The 22,126-nt window shown below is 33.6% G+C and overlaps 1 protein-coding gene across 1 annotated transcript; it reads left to right on the top strand.

Annotated features, from left to right (window-relative positions):
- Nucleotides 1–1,442: 1,442 nt before the first annotated feature.
- Nucleotides 1,443–21,651, top strand: aldh1l2 (aldehyde dehydrogenase 1 family, member L2). Its single transcript, XM_087247997.2, has 22 exons — nt 1,443–1,631; nt 3,169–3,313; nt 6,749–6,983; nt 7,145–7,310; nt 7,391–7,492; nt 7,576–7,665; nt 9,231–9,365; nt 9,467–9,592; nt 9,673–9,764; nt 11,221–11,488; nt 13,607–13,734; nt 13,914–14,064; nt 14,159–14,229; nt 14,612–14,717; nt 15,383–15,470; nt 15,809–15,902; nt 16,336–16,435; nt 16,753–16,851; nt 17,702–17,867; nt 18,441–18,546; nt 18,714–18,913; nt 19,941–21,651. The coding sequence occupies exons 1-22, from the start codon at nt 1,584–1,586 to the stop codon at nt 19,994–19,996; spliced, it is 2,772 nt and encodes a 923-aa protein (XP_087104123.2). The 5' UTR covers nt 1,443–1,583; the 3' UTR covers nt 19,997–21,651.
- The last annotated feature ends 475 nt before the right edge of the window (nt 21,652–22,126 follow it).

The following is a 22,126-nucleotide window of genomic DNA, read 5'->3' on the forward strand; positions in this document are numbered from 1 at the left end:
AATAATATGTGTAACGACATGATTGACATTTATTTGTTGTTTAGGTTATAGGTCAAAGGTTGTGTGTGTGTGATAGATAGATAGATAGATAGATAGATAGATAGATAGATAGATAGATAGATAGATAGATAGATAGATAGATAGATAGATAGATAGATAGATAGATAGATAGATAGATAGATAGATAGATAGATAGATAGATAGATGCATATACAGATAGACAGACAGACACTGATTTATTTTCTTTTTGCAATGATGACAGTAAATAATATTAGACTAGATATGCTTCAAGAAACTTCTATACAGCTTAAAGTGACATGTATATTCTTCACCAGGTTAATTAGGTTAACTAGGCAGGTTAGGGTAATTTGTTATTTTGTTAATTTGGTAAGTTATTGTATAACGATGGTTTGTTCTGTAGACCACTGAAAAATATACTGCTTATAGGAGATAATTACTGACCTTAAAATTATTTTTAAATATATATATATATATATATATATATATATATATATATATATATATATATATATATATATATATATATATTAAAACTGTTTTTATTACTGCCAAAATAAAACAAATAAGACTTTATCCAGAAAAAAAAAATATCAGACATACTGTGAACATTCATTTACTCTATTAAACATCATAGATAATAACACAGAGAAAACCGCAGTTTAGCGCCCATGAATAATATGTGTAACGACATGATTGACATTTATTTGTTGTTTAGGTTATAGGTCAAAGGTCATGTGTGTGTGATAGATAGATAGATAGATAGATAGATAGATAGATAGATAGATAGATAGATAGATAGATAGATAGATAGATAGATAGATAGATAGATAGATAGATAGATAGATAGATAGATAGATAGATAGATAGATAGATAGATAGATAGATAGATAGATCAACATCTGGTCAACATCTGTCGTTTTTAAATGAGCTCTATAAATAAAGCAAACAAACAAACAATATTGATCAAATAAAATACATGTATTAATTTACTTAATAAAAAAATAAAGTAATTTTTTTAAACAATATTGTTTTAAAACAATAAAATATTTAAAAATAATTTAAGTAGAATTACTGTCATATATAAAGTCATTTAATACGATTTCATTGAGTAATTAATAGAAATACATTACTATACATTAGTTAAAAATAGTAAGCAGCAAATTTATCAAAAAAACATAATTGATAAAACAAACAAAATGAAAACAATTTAAAATGTTTTTCAGTATAAAAGTAAATACTGCAAAATAATCCATTAAAATACATGTTTATATAAAATAAATAATCATTAATTGATAAATAAGAAACTGATTCCCTTTCAATTTTAGGGTTTGTGTCCGTGGCATTTAAAGGGTTTAAAGACCGTGACGTATTGCTCGGGAGCGCGCACGTACTGAACTCGTCTGCGCGTCGCATGTCGGTTCAGTCTGGTTCCGCTGCCACACGCAGACCCCAAACAGTCAATCTGCGAACTGCAGGTGCGAGTTTAAACTACCGCATGTGTTCAGCCCACCACCCCGGACTCTAAACTACACCTTTCCTCCAGCATTCACACTATTTTCACCATGTTGTGGACAGCGAACACGATAATGAGGAAATTCTCCTCGAGCTCTGTGAGTAACCGTATCTTCTGCATTGTCGATTTTGCCGAATGAATGAATGAATGTATATTTATAAATGTGTTATAACGGTTGCAGATACATACAAAGACCTTAAAATAAGTTTATAAATGTTGTCGGCTTCTTAATTAACAGTAGTAAGCAGGGGTTACACATATGTGGTGGTTGTGAGCGTGCTGTCAACTGATATAACCCGGTATCGTAATATACTGTTATTATTACCACACATGTGCGCTCATTCACTATATATGGATAGTTTATGAAGGCTTATTTGATAGTAAATTGATTTAAAACCGGCTTGGGATCAGTGTTTGCCACGTTGCTTCGTCGGATTACTTCCAGTAGACAGATCCGAGGAGAGTTGCATCAGCAGGGGCGAGAATATACTACATGGGGGCAGATCATATTACTGTCACTATTACTTGACCATAAATTAGCATACTTCAGAGCACATGTGCATTCATAGGTAAACATGGTGCATGCATGATTTTGCCATATGGCAATAGTAAAATTCAGTGCATGTTTGTTGTGAACACAATGTGTGTGAGCTGGTTGTTTCACTGTATCTTTTTAATGTCAGCTCTATTGTGCAGCATTCTTACACTTTAAAAGTAGTTATAGGCATGATTGTTTTGGATGCACAACATGATACACACATATACAGTTGTGACTTGGGAAATATTTATATAATAATAATAATAATAATAATGATAATAATAATAAAGACAGTAATAGCAGCATACAATGAAATGGAAAATAATAAAATTTATTCTCAGCAAATATGTGGTCAAGGATTTGCTTATTTTGCAAATGGTAAGCTTTTAAAAGCTGAACATCTTGGTCATTTAGAATAACTTTCATCTAAATATTAGTTTATTGCACATTAATACATGTAAAAATACAAAACAATAGTCAAATATATTATTTATCTTGATAAAAGTGTTTGTTTATTACACCTTTAAAATAATAAAGTAATACAAAACAATAATAAATTGCATTTTAATTATACTTTAATTATAAAATATTATACTTTAATTTATATATGTTTTATAACCATTTTCTTCTTTGTATCCTCCTTTTTATCTGAATTGATAGTGTTTAAAATTGCTATAGATGAAAAGTCATTAAAATAATTTGTTTAAATAATTTGTTTTAATATTTATATGTGTATTTATTAAATTGTATATATGTATGTATTTAATTATTTATTTATTTTTATTTATAGCACATAAACAAGTAATACAATAATACAAATACTATTCAGTTATATATATATATATATATATATATATATATAAACGATTTTTTTATTTAAGCAAATAATTGTAAAAAAAAACACATTGTTTATACATATAAATTGTACAAAAAGTGAAAGAACCACTAAATATGAAGATCACAATAGAAAACAAAGCGCCAATATTATCTGCTGGCTTTTAAACTGACAATGTTTTACATTTTAGCATTGTAGAAAGATTACAATAACCCCTACATTTTTTTCTAGCGTTTTAACTTTTGATCATCTTTCCCACAGGTTTACTACCAAAATAAGCTGAAGCTGGCCTTGATTGGCCAAAGCTTGTTTGGACAGGAAGTGTACACAAACCTCCGCAAGCAGGGCCATAAGGTGGTCGGCGTTTTCACAGTTCCTGATAAGGACGGCAAGGCGGACCCCCTGGGTGAGTGCGGGATGGGTGAGGGGTGCGGTTTCTGTAACTGTAGTGTTGTCACGGGGGCTGGGAGGAAACATTTGCAGTCACATGCATGAAACGCCCTGTTTACAGATGGTAAAGAGATGCATTTTTCATTTATTTGATCATAAGTGGACAATGTTAAATGTGGGTCTGAAAGGTTATGTGCTCTACCTTTTTAGTCACAATCAGAGGTAAAATGACATGCATCACACTATAGAGAATATGGAGGAAAACCTGTAAAATATACGGTAAAACAATAGCAGCTGGAGTTAAAATACAGTAGGGAAATATGTAAAAAATACAGTAGGAATATATATATATATATATATATATATATATATATATATATATATATATATATATATACTTCACACTACACATCCTCACGGCTTTCCATTAGTTACTGTAGCAGCTTTTTTATAGAGTAAGCAGGTTTTTTACGCGTAAGAGTCCATAGGCAAAATAGATGCAAACAAAAACGTCTTTGTTTTCCAATCAATAGAATTCCTTCATCAATATTCCTTCATCTATAATGCACATTTCACTGTAGTATGTATGTTACCTTACGTTACATTACGGTCAAAAACTACGCTTCCTAGCAACCTCTCTCCTCAATGCAGTAATGCCACAGTTATATTCTATCATACTGACACCTTGTGGCCAATCACCAATATACAGCTTCTGTATGGCTCTTGCAGTTACACATAGCAGTGGTTCTCAAAGTAGGGGTCCCCAGGGGATCGTGGGACAATGAGTGGGGGTCACTTGGCGATTTCCAAAAATCAAATTCATTATTTTATGGCACCACTTTAAACTTTAGAACATCTTTACGGCACCCATGTACTGTATATCAAAAATAAATAAATACAGGCCACAACTGAACATCTCTGAGTGGCATTCTTTAAAATTAAATGATGAATAAACTTGGGCCTATTGGTATGTGTGTGCGCCAGTGTGTAAGGTTTATATGTTTATGACTACCTCAGAGGATATTGGGGGTCGAGAGTCACTGGCATTGTATTTTTGGGGGTCGCCCGTTGAAAAGTTTGGGAATCCCTGACATACAGTATGAACATATTCAGCAAAATGTCAGCGCCAAGAAAATTCAACAAAAAAAAACAACATATAGTAAACATGGAAATTAAGGTTGTCACACCCTTTAAGACATACTCATTTATCCTAATTTTAAACATGGCCAGAAATTATGCCAAGTGTAAACCATTTACTTGTGATCAAATTGACTAAAATTCTTCTTTATACTGGTGCCAGAATGTGATGTACTCATATTTTAAGTGCCACAGGAGTGTAAATAAAAGATGGGAAGCAGGGAAATGAGGAAGCTCCACTAATCGAGTTTGTCAGGTTTGTGGGTAACATTAAGGCCATCATTGTTGTAATGACCTCTCACAGACACAACACTGCATTCCTACGCAGCACATTGGCTGTGATTGTGTGTGTGTGTGTGTGTGTGTGTGTGTGTTTATGTTTGCGTGAGGCACAGCAGCAGCTTAGTGCCGGTCAGAGATGAAATACATCCCTCATAATGAACACATTGTTTTGGTGAAGCGTGGTGTGTATCCTACTGGAAACTGAGCATTTGTGAGGTTTGTGAGGAAAAATAACCGGTTTCCATGTGGTATTATTAACAGGTTTTTAGTGATCCAGTCATAGTTTGATCATAGTGTTAATATTATCAAATGACCACTTGTGTTGAGTTTTTATCGAGACTCTTCCTTCAAGCTTTGGCACAGTCGTTAGGTCAGTGTATATTCATATATTATTTTATGTAATATTAATAGTGCTGGGCAAAAAAATACATAGACAAATTATATGTACATTTAAATATTTATGTAACAAATTGTTTTGTGTAGTCATTAATATATGTAATTCGCCTATAATGTGTCAAAACAGACTTTTATTTTGGATGGGATTAATCATGACAAATATTTTGCCCAGCACTACACTGTAAAAACTGTAGGGTTCCACACAATTTATTCATGTTGACCCAACAAAAATCAATGAAGTTAACTTAACACTTTAACAAATTTATGTGCATTGAACATAAAAAATTAAGTTGAATTATGAATTATGTTGTTTCAGCAAATAGTTTGAACAAGCAAATATACATTTTTTTTGAGTGTGTGCGTGTATATATGTATATAAATAATTACTATTCATTCATTCATTTTCTTTTTGGCTTAATCCCTTTATTATTCAGGGGTTGCCACAGCGGAAAGAACAACCAACTTATCCAGCATATTATTTACACAGCAGATGCCTTTCCAGCCGCAACCCAGCACTGGGGAAATTATTATTTATCTTAATTTGCTTCCTTTTTGCAACATGCATTAGTTTGTAATTGTATATATAATAAGAAATGCTAAACAAATCAATTATATTGATATATTTAACTAGAGTAATTAAATGTTAATTATTAGTAATAAATTATACTTGCAATAAATTATATTAATATATTTAATTAGAGTAATTAAATGTTAATTATATATAACACATTTTACTTGCAATAAATTAAATTATATTAATATATTTAATTAGGTTTACTGTATATTAATTATTAGTTATAAACTACACTTGCAATAAATTATTATATATTTAAATGTAGTTATTATAGGTTAATTATTAGTAATAAATTACACTAGCAATAAATTATATTAATATATTTAATTTGAGTAATTATATGTTAATTATATATAATACATTATACTTGCAATAAATTAAATTATATTAATATATTTAATTATGGTTATTATATATTAATTATTAGTAATAAATGATACTTGCAATAAATTATGATATATTTAAATGTAGTTATTATATGTTAATTATTAGTAATAAATTACACTTGCAATAAAGTATTATAATATTTGTTTGATTTATTTATTTTGTTTAGTTTTTTCAGTAAAGTTCTGTGATTATTTTTTATTAAATGGCAGAAAAATCTGCCTTTAAATGTAAAAAAATAAATTTTAATTAATTAATTTTAATAAAAATGTATAAATATTCGATAAATCCAATAAAATAAAATCTAGTAGAACTGATTGTAATGGAAGTAGTAGTTAAACTGGCCTTCAAATACTCTCTAAATAGCTTATTTTGATTCACCTCCAGTGAAAAAATCCACCTCCAATTTAAAGACTGCATTGATATTATTACAGCATTAATATTCAACTAAATTTTATCTTTATTCTATAACTTTTTTTACAATTTAGATTGTGTCAAATCAGCTTAACATTCTTATGAATGAAACATTTACATTTAGATATAAAGGACGAGCTCTCAAGTATGTGTGGTTTTGATTTTAATTGCTCCTCAATAAAGTCTGGATAAAACAGGTGTGCCATGGTTTCAGTCCAGAAATCTTGTGTGAATTTTTAGTATCTGTGTCTCTCTGACCTTCAGCGGTGGTGGCAGAGAAGGACGGGACGCCGGTGTTTAAGTTTCCACGCTGGCGAGTGAAGGGTAAACCCATCCCGGAGGTGGTGGAGGCGTATAAAGCAGTGGGTGCAGAACTGAACGTCATGCCCTTCTGCTCCCAGTTCATCCCTATGAATGTGATCGACTTCCCCAAACACGGCTCCATCATTTACCACCCCTCCATCCTGCCCAAACACAGAGGAGCCTCCGCGATTAACTGGTGGGGGATTTCAAAAAACTCTCTTTCCTTCTCTAAATTTTCTAAAATAATTCTAAATTAACAAAACTAACACTGAAAGTAACCAACATAAGTGTTTACTTGTCAGGATATGGTCTTCACTGTCGATTTGGCCTGTTTTTAAGTGATGTTTGTGTTTGCAGGACACTAATCGAGGGCGATAAGAAGGCTGGATTCAGTGTATTCTGGGCTGATGATGGTTTGGACACTGGACCCATCCTGTTGCAGAAAGAGTGTCCAGTAGACCCCAACGACACAGTGGACACTCTTTATAACCGATTCCTGTTTCCAGAGGGCATCAAGGCCATGGTGAATATACAGAAAATATTTTTTTTAAAACGACACTTTTATGCTAAATAAAGTTGACCTACAGATTTGGTTTGAAACAGGTTGAAGCTGTACAGCTCATTGCAGACGGAAAAGCTCCCAAAATCCCTCAGTCTGAAGAAGGAGCCAGTTATGAGGGAATCCAAAAGAAATCCAATGCTAAGGTGGGATAGGAGTAAATAGCTTGAAATGTAATTAAAATAAGTGAATGTCATCTTTATTGGTCAGTCTCTGGTTATTTTTCCAGGTGAATATGGCTCAGCCGGCAGAGGCTATTCATAACTGGATCCGTGGACATGATAAAGTTCCTGGTGCCTGGGTTGTGATGGATGGAAAGGTATTATTATAAGGGGACCCTTTGTTCATAACAACAACAACAACAACAACAAATCAAATATTTTGAATTGAATATTATTATTGTTTTATTATTTGTTTATGATCTATGAAATCATTAATTATTTTATTTATCTGAGATATTATAAATAAAAAAACAACAACAAAAAAACCATCAAACTAAAGTAACGTTTGTTACTTGAAATAAAATAAATAACATATATATGATTTAAATGTACTTTATATATTTTTAATTGTATAAATTAAATTATACATTTGAACTAAATGTATACCAAAAGTAATTAAGATATGAATCAAAAACCATTTGTTTCATGAAATAAGCAATATAAACATGAGTTAAAAATCAAATAATAAAGAAATTTTAATATTATTTTAGAATTTTAAAAATAGAAAAAGTAGAATAGAATTAGAATAAATATAAACAAAATAAATCTTTTTTTTAGAAATTTAGAATTAAAAAAAAAATTATACAATTCTAAAAATGACAAAACATGTCAATAAAAATAACTATACCTAGAAATTAAATAAAAACAGATCTAAACAAAAAAATGATCAAAAGAAGCTAATAAAAATTTGAGCCATTAATTAAAAAAAAAAAACTGCCTCAAAAGTGTTAACATGAAATACATGGGTCAAGTAAAGTTAGAATAAATATTTTCCCTTATTACATTATACTATAAAAGACACTCATTTCATATTTGACGTCAAAATATTATCACTTAACATGTTTTATTTGTACACACACACACACACACACACACACACACACACACACACACACACACACACACACACACACACACACATATATATATATATAGTGCTCAGCTTATATAAGTAAACCTCTCACAAATGTCTAATTTTAATTCATATTTATTTATTATATATTTTATTTTATATTTATGATATTATATTTGTGCTTAAATATATTTTGACTGTAATTTCGGTTTCAATATTTTGCATGAATTTAATTGTATTATCTTTCTATTTCTAAAGATATTCTGTGACTAAAATATTATTTTAATAATTATATCTGTTTAATAAATCTGTTTTGTTTAAATGCATCAAAATACATTGCATATATACACTGAGAAATGGATAAAAATATTCATTTTCAAAATGGGGTGTACTCATTTATGCGTGCGTGTGTGTGTGCGCGTGCGTGTGTGTGTGTGTGTGCATGTGTGTGTGTGTGTGTGCATGTGTGTGTGTGTGTGTGTGTGTGTGTGTGTGTGTGTGTGTGTGTGTGTGTGTGTGTGTGTGTGTGTGTGTGCGTGTGTGTATGCGTGCGTGTGCGTGTGTATGTGTATGTGTATGTGTATGTGTATGTGTGTGTGTGTGTGTGTGTGTGTGTGTGTGTGTGTGTGTGTGTGTGTGTGTGTGTGTGTGTGTGTGCGTGTGTGTGTGAGATTATAATTATTAACTAATTATAATTTTATAAATATATGTATTTTTTTTATTCAGAAAACTGTAAGCGAATTCAAGACTAATTCTTATACGATGTTTAACAAATGATATTGTAATATGTGTTTTATTTGTTTTCTCCAGCCTGTAACTGTGTATGGTTCCTCAGTGTTGAGCGGGTCTGTGCCTGCAGGTCAGCCCATAGACATAGAAGGAGCGTCTCAGCCTGGACTCATCACCAAATCTGGACTCCTTCTCTTCGGCTCTGATGGAAAAGCGGTTAGCGTTGAGCTTTTTTAATATTCTTTTTTACTTGTTGACCTTTGAAGTTTTACAGAATTATAATAAAGAGTTTTAATGAATTTAATATCTCTGTACAGCTCCAGGTGAAGAGCCTACAGTTTGAGGATGGAAAGATGATTCCTGCGTCCAAATACTTTTCATCTGAGGAAACCGCCAGTTTGGATCTTACAGATGATGAGAAAAAAATGGCAGAGGAGATTAAGGTATGTGTCCGTTTCTGTGACTTAATCATTTATAATAGATTTGTGTTGAGCAATTTATTTATTTTTGCATGCTTGTCTAGGCGATCTGGAAAGGGATTTTGAGTAATGTTGCAGCTATTGAAGAAACCACCGATTTCTTTAAGTGTGGAGCCGCTTCAATGGATGTAGTCAGGTGGGTCTTCAGCTTATGTATTTTTCCTGTTTAAATTATTGTATTTATTTTTGTTGTATCACTTTTCAGCTGGTCCGATTTTACTAAAGTATTTATTTAGTACATGTTGACAATTATATTATATATTATTAATATATATTTTATTGGTTATTGATGTTTATTTAATATTGTTGATTTTATATGAATATTTTCAGTTTACGTTGTAAATGTATTTAAAAAAATACTATTCAAATATTATTTTAATTTAGTTTATTTTTTTATTTTTTTGTATTTATTTTGATTTCGTTTTCCGTTATTATTAGTGTCAGCATTGTAATTAAAATGTTGCAGATTATTATTATTATTTACTTACTCTTCTTTAGTGGTATAAGTGTTTTAATGTTAGCATTTCTATTTTTACTGATTTACTTTTTTATCTGTAGCAAGTTTTGCATTTAGGCATAATTTCTGTTAGTTTTCAATGTGGCATATCTCGTTTTTGTGCAAGTTTGTCACTTAAAATTTACATTTTATTTATAACAACTTCAAATTGTCGGCACCAGTGGTGTAGTAGTTAATGCGTCGACACATGCACTCCGGTGCTTGCAGCGACCCGGTTTCGATTCGTGGTCCTATGCCGATCCTTCCCCTCTCTCTGCTCCCCATGCTTTCCTGTCAATTCTCTCTACTGTCCTATTAAAAATAAAGGTGAAAACCCCGAAAAAATGTATAAAAACTATAAAAATATAAAAAAATAATAATAAAAAAATAATAACCTCAAATTTTTATCTGTGTTATGTGTATGTATTTGTTTAAATTTATGTTATATGCCATTGAAACATTGTTCATTCTTATTTAGGTTTTCATTTATATTATAATATATGCTTTCATTCATATTATATTTTAGCTTTATTGTAAATACAGGTGTTTTTGAAACATTACTAAACATTGCATTGAGTTAACAACTATAACATTAATAACAATGTAATTAAGTTGCTAAAATGCCTAAGAATTACAAAAATATGTATATTTATGTCACATCCTTGATCATATTAGCATGATTGACCATTCTATCAATGTACTTTGAGCTCATTTCACAGTTATCCAGTATGTCCAGACTGGCAAATAGTTGGCAAACTGCATGACAAATAGTAATGCTAAAGTATGTCTAACACACTTATTCATCTCACTGACACATGAGCTGACACAAACACTGTGCATTTAGAGTTGCTTTACATAGGTGAGTGGGCTTGACAAACCACCTGTAGAAACTCTCTCACTCTGTGCACAAAAAAAGTTACTTTGTATAACTAGCACTTGTTATGTGTATTGCCAATAGTTAAATCTCTGAATGCCTCCCCAGTTGTTAGTCAAAAGCGTCTGCTAAATGACTAAATGTGAATGTGTTTTTAAATACGGAGATTTTTGTTTATGAATATTACATATGTGTTCTGTGTTATTGTGATGTCTGGTTTAGGTTGGTGGAGGAGGTAAAGCAGAAATGTGCCGGTGTTCAGCTGCAGAACGAGGACGTTTATATGGCCACCACCTTCCAGAGCTTCATCCAGATGCTGGTCCGACGCCTGCGTGGAGAAGACCAGGAGGAGGAGATGCTTATTGATTATGCCACAAAAGAGGTCAACAACATGACCGTGAAGATGCCCTACCAGTGCTTCATCAACGGCAAATTTGAAGACGCAGATGATGGGAAAACATACAACACCGTCAACCCCACAGATGGCTCGGTAAGTTCTGAAGTAGATTATTTATTATATCAATTCCAGCATTATGGATGTGACCTAAAAACTAAAACATGAATTCACAGAGAAACTATATGTTAACATTATATTGGAACATCTGTTTATATTTCCCAGAACAACTAAGCACAGAGTTAATATATCAATCTGTGAAGATTTTTAATAGTTTAATTAAGGGGAATAAACATGCGTTATGGATGTGACCAAAAAAGTATGCAAGTTTTCAGTACATAACATACTTTGTAGAAATTCTGTGAATTAAACTGCACAAGAAATAATGCTAATCAAAAGGATATGAGTTAGCTCACTATAGAACAAAAATGATTGATATTTATTTTATTTAACATATCTATGAGAAAAATGGATGTGACATCTCTTTGTTATGGATGGGACTGATGTGGAATTGGCACTTATGTGAGTTCTTGTGCCACTTTTTGGTCTTGAACAACTGTTTTTGTGTATCTACATGTACATTTAAATGGAAATGAGCTGCTCCTCCTCACCCCTTTTTAGAAAGCATCCCAAAAGTGCAAACAATTCACTCACTATTAAAGGATTTTTTTTTAAAAGGATTTTTTATTTTATTTTGTGATTATGTTGGGCAACAATTTAGACCAGGCGTCATCAATCTCGGTCCACGAGGGCCGGTGTCCCTGCAGGGATTAGCTCCAACTTGCCTCAACACACCTGCCTGGTTCTTTCAAATATACCTAGTAAGACCTTGATTAGCTTGTTCAGGTGTATTTGATTAGGGTTGGACCTAAAATCTGCAAGACACCGGCCCTCCAGGAACAAGTTTGGTGACCACTAATTTAGACCATTTATTGTTCAATATAACATCCATTATATGCATAAAATAAACTGAATGCTTTCACAAAATACATTCTTTTAACTTTATTAAACTTCCACTCCTTAACTTTGCTATGTTTGATTATTACTCTTTTTTTGTTTTACATCTTTAGTGTTTAACTATGTCAATATCTTTTACAATTGAACTTTTACAATGTAACTTTGGAATATAGAGTCAGATTAGTATCTAAAGTCGTATATCTGTATTTTGTACTGTCTGGAGCCAGCACCTAAGCTTTTCACTCATCATAACACACGTGCTGCTGATGAGAGTGACAATAAAAGTGATTTGATTTGAAGTAATTCACGCAAAAGTCACGATGTACACTTGCATAGCCAAGTTCACATGCATAAAACCAAATTCACGTGCGCAAAATATTTATATAGATTCACAAAAACAAGTCACGTGCACAAAATAAAAATACATCTTCATAAAATATGTTTCACAAATGCAAAACACCATTTGCAAATGTTTAACAGTGTACAAAAAGTTTTGAAATTCACGAATTCATCCTGAATGAGAATGTGCAAATTCTTTTTCACGTACGACTCCCTTGTATATGTGTGTGCATTTTTGAGACTCTCCTGTCAGCAGCAGACAACTCGTACCTTTCAGCCAATCAGTTAGAGCTGTATAGGATGTGACCCACTCTGCACACCTTTTGCGCAGTCTGATTCTCTCCAGCATGGCGAAAGGAGAAAGAGATGTGCAGGCTTCAAGCCAGAATTATTAAATTCCCTGACTTTAACTTTTTCTATACTGTTAAACATTTGCAAAGGTTGTTTTGCATTTGTGAAATATATTTTTTGAATATGTATTTTTATTTTGTGCACGTGAATTTGGTTTTATGCATGTGAATTTGGCGACGCATGTGTACACCATGTCTTTTTTGCGTGAATTACTTCAGCTACTAATCTGACTTCATATTGGAAGTCCACCAAAGAAGGTGCAGCCTCAAAACCACACCTACTATTATTTCATCCCCGTGTTTGTTACAGAGAGGTTTGTGTATCGGGTGAAAAAAAAAATAATAATAATAACTAAATCAGACTTGAATGTTTGCTTGTGGTTTGAGTGAACTGGAAATGAACCAACCTGATGTCCACATTAAAGAAGGCGGAGCCTTAGAGCCACACCCACAAATCACTCACCAATGCCAAGCCGTTTGCAAACCTCTTCCAAACATCACACTAGTTCATTCTTTATTTTCACTTAAAGTACATTTAGGCCTTCATGGTAGTCTTGTGTGTTTTCAGGTGATCTGTAAAGTGTCTTACGCATCAGTGGCAGATGTGGACAAAGCTGTAAGTGCTGCAAAAGAGGCTTTCGACAATGGGCCTTGGGGTAAGATGAACCCCCGTGACCGCGGCCAGCTGCTGTACCGGTGAGATATGTTCAAAAGCCTGTGCTGAGCCAATATTTGACATAGATATGATAAGCCAAACACTTTTACTGAGCAAACACTAATACACTCCAATCATTTGACCAATAATTGATTTCCCTGAGAACTTCATATCCTTTATTGGCAACAAAACAGAACTTTTGGACTGCTCTTATGTGTAGTTTGGCTGACCTGATGGAGGAACACCAGGAAGAGTTGGCCACCATTGAGACCATCGACTCTGGTGCTGTTTACACTCTGGCTTTGAAAACACACGTCGGCATGTCCATTCAGACATTCAGATACTTCGCCGGCTGGTGTGACAAGATCCAGGTGTGTGTGCATTGACTGAGCAGGCCTACATTTTTTTTTTGTTTTGCGTTTTGAAATTTCCTGTCACTGACACATCAAATCCTTTTACTCAAAGGGCTCAACGATACCCATCAATCAGGCCAGACCCAACCGAAACCTCACTTTTACAAAGAAAGAGCCTTTGGGGTGAGTGCTTTGTAATGTGTGTGTGTGTGTGTGTGTATGCATGCAAATTTGATTAACATAAATAGGCAGCACAGTGGCTCACTGGTTAGCACTGTCACCTCAGCAAGAAGGTCACTGGTTCATGTCCCGGCAGGGGCAGTTGGCATTTTTGTGTGGAGGTGAATTGGATAAATTAAATTGGCCTTAGTGTATGAGTTTGTGTGTGAATGTGAAAGTGTGTGGGTGTTTCCCAGTGCTGGATTGTGGCTGCAAAGGCATCCGCTGCGTAAAACATATGACGGAATAGTTGGCGGTTCATTTCGCTTTGGTGACCCCTGATAAATAAGAGACTAAGCTGAAGGAAAATGCATAAAGGTGCAGTATGGTGTTGTTGTTTTTTCAGTGTGTGTGCCATTGTAATTCCCTGGAACTACCCGCTTATGATGTTGGCATGGAAGAGCGCGGCCTGTCTGGCGGCGGGAAACACACTCGTCTTAAAACCTGCTCAGGTAAAACACACAACCTAAAACAATACAACTGAAAAATGCAATTGGGCATGATCTAAATGGGAATGTGCACTACACACGGACTTTTAATATTTAGTCAGCCAGCCCAAGCGCTTCTGTTAAATTGTTGCGCCATTAAAAATTTGCCACTAATAACATCTGATTTCTTTAAGAAATCTGTGATCTTCACTGCCTGATAAATATATGAAATAAGGCAGCTCACAGACCAAACAAGAAGCACTCCACATAAGTAAAATTTTCCACGTCATGTCTTCAAAATATGGAAATTAATTTAACCCTAGTATTTTCAATGGAGTTTCTGTGCTAGTCTGCGAGTCTATAATCTAGTTTTACTCTTGAACAACTAAATGAATGCCTAGGTCTACTCAACCGATTGTATTTTAATTGCATTACCACATCGATGCTATAAAAGGAACCTTATGAAATCGAAAATAGTCACACAAACCTTGCACCGTTAGCTTATTGTTGGCTGAAAAACACTAGCTGTGCATATACCCCATTCAGACCCCCATTTATTCCAAAACGACTGTGATTTACATCATTTTTACAGCATTCAAAATAGCTGTCCTGGGAATTTCAGTATGAATCGCTTCCCAATAATACACAAACTACCAAAAAACCATATTAAATTCTCAGTGTTTTTCCAGGTAACTCCATTAACTGCATTGAAGTTTGCCGAGTTGACAATCAAAGCTGGCATTCCTAAAGGAGTCATTAACATTGTACCAGGATCAGGTGAGTATTCAATCTTAGTGGCTGATGTGACTGATAAACAATCTGATATTGACCGTATTCTGCGATGTAGAAGTGCACTCATTTTTTGCTATTGTTATAGAACTAAGAATAATATACAGCTCAAACGACTTGCTCTACAAAGATGTGTTCTCATAACTATACACAAAAAGTAGAACAGCACAATAAGAAAATATCAGTTTGCAACTTTAGGCAGCATAACAAGCTGTGTTTAACGTCTAGAAAACAATGGAAGTGAATGAAACTGGGAGTCTCGAGATTCAAATTCAATAAGAATAAGGTCAATAAGATCACAACTTTCCATTCCTTTCTCTTTTCAGGTGGTCTGGTTGGGCAGAGGATGTCTGAGCATCCTGATATCCGTAAGCTTGGTTTCACAGGCTCAACACCCATTGGCAAACAGATCATGAAGAGGTGAGGTTAATGTTAGTAAATTATTTTGTTACTGTTATCAATTTTGGCATGTAGGGGCCTGATGTCCTACTCCTCTAGTATTCTTAAAAGAGATAGTTCATCCAACATTTACACACTATTTACTCGCCTTTAAGTGGTTCCAAATTATTTGAGTTTCATTCTTCTGGCAAACACAAAAGAAGATATTTTAAAGAAAGCTGAAAACCTAAAACCATTGACTTTCATAGTAGGAAAAACAAATACTATGGAAGTCAATACAAGGTTCTGACATTTTTCAAAATATCTTCTTTTGTGTTCAACAGAAGAAAGAAACTCAAAGTTTGAAACAAGGGTGAGTAAATGATGGCAATTTTCATTTTGGGGTGAACTGTCCCTTTAACCAAAAGACTGTTACAATGTGTGAATCTAACACGTTGCACTGTTTATGTTCCAGCTGTGCGGTCAGTAACCTGAAGAAAGTTTCACTGGAGTTGGGCGGTAAATCTCCTCTCATCATCTTCAGCGACTGTGACATGGATAAAGCAGTGCGAATGGTGAGAGAAAACAACTGCTGCTAGAATATACAAATACAAGATCATCTTAGTCTTAAAGGAACAGTTTTAATTCTGAATAGTGTCATCATTTACTCATCCTTCACTTGTTCCAAACCTGTTGAAGTTACCTTTTTCTGTTAAACACATAATAGGATATTTTGAAGAACGTTGGAAAGTAGTAGGCAATGACTTTCATTGTATTTTCCTACTATGGATGTTAATGGCTGCTGGTTTCCAGCATGGTGACTGGTTAATTCATGTTTGCTTTTGGGTGAAGAGTTGCATTAATTGCACTGTGTAATTATGTGGTGTTGCAGGGCATGAGTTCTGTGTACTTCAACAAAGGAGAAAACTGTATCGCCGCAGGCCGGCTGTTTGTTGAGGAGTCCATTCATGACGAGTACATCAGGAGAGTGGTATGTGTGCCTCTCTATGGGGTTAGATTTGTCACACAATTCTGCATGTTTTGATCATGTTTCGAGTGCACAAAAATGGCTTGTTGTATGCATATTAATCATTTTGTGCACCAAAGATCATGTTTTGAGCATGCACAATGGTGTGTTGCATGCATATTAACCATTTTGTGCACCAAAGATCATGTTTTGAGCATGCACAATGGCATGTTGCATGCATAGTAACCATTTTGTGCACCAAAGATCATGTTTTGAGCATGCATAATGGCGTGTTGCATGCATATTAATCCTTTTGTGCACCAAAGATCATGTTTTGAGCATGCGAAATGGCTTGTTGCATGCATATTAATCATTTTGTACACCAAAGATCATGTTTTGAGCATGCGAAATGGCTTGTTGCATGCATATTAATCATTTTGTGCACCAAAGATCATGTTTTGAGCATGCGCAATGGCGTGTTGCATGCATATTAACCATTCTGTGCACCAAAGATCATGTTTTGAGCATGCACAATGGCATGTTGCATGCATATTAATCATTTTGTGCACCAAAGATCATGTTTAGAGCATGCACAATGGCGTGTTGCATGCATATTAATCATTTTGTGCACCAAAGATCATGTTTAGAGCATGCACAATGGCGTGTTGCATGCATATTAACCATTTTGCACACCAAAGATCATGTTTTGAGCACGCACAATGGCTTGCTGCATGCACATTATCAATTCTGCATGCAAAAGATCATGTTTTTGTAGCAACTGTGTCATAGATTCAACCCCACATCTATCTCCATTGATATTAAAGCATGCGAGCTGCTTCTAGATGAAGAGGTTTATGTGTTTTTGTGTGCTCAGGTTGAGGAAATCAAAAAGATGAAGATCGGAGATCCTTTAGATCGCTCCACAGATCATGGACCTCAGAACCACAAGGCTCACATGGACAAGCTGGTGGAGTATTGTGAGATCGGCGTGAAGGAGGGCGCGACACTCGTCTATGGTGGACGACAGGTGGACAGACCAGGTGAGAGCCCAGTCGGACCTGATACGCGTGTTTTAAACAAGCTTGTGAAACTAGATTTGTTTTGTAAGTGAAGGGTTCAGATATAGAACATTTCAGCCATTTTTTCAGATTTGTTCTATGTTTAGGTTCAGTTATTTCACTTGACTAAGAATAAAAAAAGTGATTTTAATAGTTATCTATTTAAATGACTTACTTTCATGATATTACAGTGAAAAATACTGAACCTAAACATAGGATACTGATGAAAATGATTAGAAAGAATTAAATATCTTGTATAATTTCTCTGTTTTTAGACTATTATTGATTTTTTGATTAGGCTTTTATTTCTTGATTTTTTTTTTAGTACAAAAGTGTCACATTTTTGTGTTTATATGTTTTTGGTTCTACTTTATCTTATTTTTGCTATTTTAATGACTCTAATTAGCCTTATTTAATTTTTTTTACATTTATTTTAGATTTAGTAATTTTGGTATTGTAATTAAAAATTATTTTATTTCATCCCTAATCTTACAATTTTTAAATTTGAGGATTTATTCCATGAAATTTTAAAAATATTTGTATTTATTCTGACAGGATTTTTCATGGAGCCCACAGTCTTCACAGATGTAGAGGACCACATGTTCATTGCCAAAGAGGAGTCATTTGGCCCCGTCATGGTGGTGTCCAAATTCAAAGATGGGTAAGTTGCCCATTATCTTTCTATAGTAAGACTTCTGTTTTGTGAGAGCCTTGACTTGCGAGATGAAATAAATAAAATGCAGGAAATCACTAACAGTCAACACAATTAAAATGCTTTTTATCACTATTGAAAATCCTATCCCTGCTTATCTGGTTTCACCCCATCAGTGATGTAGATGGAGTTTTGAGCAGAGCCAATGACACAGAGTTCGGCCTGGCTTCTGGCGTCTTCACCCGTGACATTAACAAAGCCATGTATGTGAGCGAGAGGCTAGAGGCGGGAACTGTGTTCATCAACACCTACAACAAAACTGATGTGGCGGCTCCTTTTGGAGGCTTCAAACAGTCCGGGTTTGGGAAAGACCTTGGTAAGAGAGAACAGTTTTAAAGGCCATGTTTACTCCTGCGTATTGATTGATAAGATCAAAAATAGACGAGGAAGGCACATGAACATTTACACATGGTGTTTCACTTAGTCTCAAAATAATTGTTTAGTTTTTATATGCTAGGATACTGTGCCTATTAAAGGGCCAATGCCTTCTTATAAATGTTCATGATGTGAAAAGCTTAAGTCATGTAGTTATTATCCCACATCTGGCTTCACCTGTATATTTATACATTACGTTCATGAGCTGAATGCGCCAGTTGGGTTAGATGATAAGATCATTAGCAACATGATAATGCTGTCCACAATGGACATAACACATCATAAAACAACAACCCTGGACATTAAATCTCATGCCCCATTCTGTTTCTACAAGCATAAAACCAGAGAGGTAATCTCATGCATGTGAAACTCGTCGCAGTAGCTTGCGTTTCCGGTCTGGCGCATTCGCATGCATATAAATGGAAGTCTATGGGGTGAAAATGCAGTGCGACCGTATGTGAATAATTAATCTGTGCACGTTAATCCAGTTAAAAAACAGTTTGTTTTAGTAATCTTTAACCAGAATGTAACAATTTCCCTCGCACTGTAACAGCAGATCTTCTCTAATGACTTCAGTTCGATGGCTTGGGCAGAATATGCTTAGACACACACCTCCCAAATGTTAGTTTGCTGCGAATGTAAGATGAGTGCACAAGAAATGCACCCCCTCCCCCTCCTCCTGATTCACACTGACCATCAATAAAGTGTATAAATCAAGTAATCATTAATTAATCAATGGGATCCCTAATACCAACGTATTAGAAGACAACAGAAGATGAAGCAAAACACTATGAAAACAATCTGTTCGGTTGAGTAATTTTTATACAGTTTTGAAACTGGCCCAATTTAGATGAGCTTTGAATGTTTTCTTTAGCATTTGTCATTGAATTGCCAAAAATGCATATTGATGCTAGGTGTGTAAACAACTGTTTAAAAGCAGATGGATAAATATGACCATGTGATTTCAGGTGAGGACGCCCTGCACGAGTACCTGCGGACTAAAGCTGTGACGGTGGAGTATTGAAGGAACACTGCTGGAACGAACTGCAAACAGCCTTTTACCGCAGCCCCATTTGACTTGAAACAGGTTTGATAGGAAACCCAGAGCATTTCCTGCCAAAACTACACTGATGTGCCTACATTTTGTATAATATCGCTTTTTTTTTTTCCTGGATAATGCTTGGAGGGACAAGTAATGACTGGCCTGTGTCAAAATGCTGGTTAATTTTTTTAAAGAAATGGCAACAGACCCCCAAGTGGATCCAAGAAACTGTCACAAATCATTATTTATCTTGCGAACACTGAAGTATGTCACAGTGATAAAGTGAAATAGAGTTATTTGAGTTTATTAACCGCAACAGTATCACAATAATGATGACAAAAGCAGTTGAATGGGAAACTGTTGGCTTGATGCTGCAGAAATTGTTCAATCGTTCACGTATCGTATCACATATCATTCATTTACACAACTGTACGTAAAAGTTTGGGGTCAGTAAGTGTTTTTAAAGCAGTAATATTTAATGTAATTTATTTCTGTGTTTCAAAAGCATCATTACTCTAGGCTTTGATTACACGATCTTTCAGAAATCACATTAATATGCATTAATCATATTAATGTTTTGCTCAGTAATGTTTATCAAAGTAGAAAAACATTTTTAAGGAAACCATCATGTTTTTGTCTTAAAAGCTGAATATAAAGCTAAAAACTAATTGAAATATAAATATTTATAACATTATGAAGGTACACTGTAAAAATGATTAGGTTTTACCTAAAATAAGTGTATAAACCTGTGCTTTTAAAACAATTAGTTGACTTTACATAATAAATTAAGTAAATTTATTACAAGTTGCAATAGATTTGCTCACTTTTTTAAATAAAGTCAATAAGTTTTCTCACTTTTTAAAGTAAATAATCACTTATTACAGTGTATTTTCACTTTTCATCTATTTAATGTATTCTTGGGTATTAAAAGTATTAATTTTTATTTTAAATAAGTCTTTCTGACCTCAAACTTATAAAATATAATTTATATCAATTAAGAAACCATTTTTAAGCTATTCTTTACTTTTATTGTCTGTGGTCTCATATTTTCAAGCCATGTCACATCACTGCCACTTTATGAAATCTGTATCAGCATATTTGTACATCCCAAGGATTTTTTAATATGCATAGCATTTTCATGACAATTGTTTTTATTAGCATAACTGTATATATTTTATTAGAGGATAGGACGATTTGTCTTATTTTATATATTTAATTTTGCATTCCAGACAGACGATTGGAAATGTGGAAAGGGAAATGATATAAACACTATTCTCTTTTAAAAGAAGTTATTTATTTTGTACAACACACAAAAAAAGTGGTACATTCTTGATGGGGGAAAATATGGAGAAGTAACTTATACTCTTGAGTACAGTACAATGTGAAATGTTTCTGACATTCTTGTTAGGATGACTGAAAATATGTGTTTGTTTTGTCTGAACCATCGTAATTTTGTTTTACAAGAGCAAACAATTTATTTTATTGGGAGTTTGAGGTTCTGTATAAGCTGTCGGTCCCACTGGAAGCGTCATATTGCCAAATAGTCTTCATATGCAACAGTATTTTAACTTTATATCAACTGCAAACAAACATTTAAGGAGAGTTGTTTTTACAATAAACAACAGAAATGACAAAAACTTTGCTTTTCTTGATTGAAAATATATATATACCTCTATATCTTTGCCAGTGAGGTTATTGCACTCTAACAATGCTTTTCTTACTTTGATTTTTGTCTATTTTCTACTGCGAATATTTAAACTCTAAATCAAGAAGCATTTTATAGAAAAGCATAAAATGTTGAATTGTTTTTAAAAATTATTTGGCAAAGTAAATGAGTTTACCCTTAAAACAAGCAAAATAATCTTGTTTTTCCTTTTGACTTAAGATTATTTTGCTTGTTTTAAGGACAAACTCAGTTTTGACATATTTCTTAAAACAAGACAATATTTTGCTTGACTAAAAATGCTCCTTGATATTATAATTAATGCAACCCCATTAAACAGATTGTTCAGCAAAAAAAACTTAATTCATGCTCATACCCTTCAAGATTTTTTTTTCCTTCAGTAGAAAATTATATATATATATATAACTGAAACAATTAGTCTTTTCAGG

This window comes from Danio rerio, chromosome 4 (genome assembly GCF_052040795.2).
Source record: "Danio rerio strain M-AB ecotype USA chromosome 4, GRCz13ab, whole genome shotgun sequence".
NCBI classification, from domain to species: domain Eukaryota; kingdom Metazoa; phylum Chordata; class Actinopteri; order Cypriniformes; family Danionidae; genus Danio; species Danio rerio.

Bases quoted from the DNA above. Each gene is read 5' to 3' on its own strand.
- aldh1l2 (XM_087247997.2), top strand. From the start codon at position 1,584: ATGTTGTGGACAGCGAACACGATAATGAGGAAATTCTCCTCGAGCTCT. The intron at 7,311-7,390 runs GTGAATATACAG...GGTTTGAAACAG, and splicing joins CAGAGGGCATCAAGGCCATG to GTTGAAGCTGTACAGCTCAT. The intron at 16,852-17,701 runs GTATGTGTGCCT...TTGTGTGCTCAG, and splicing joins ACGAGTACATCAGGAGAGTG to GTTGAGGAAATCAAAAAGAT.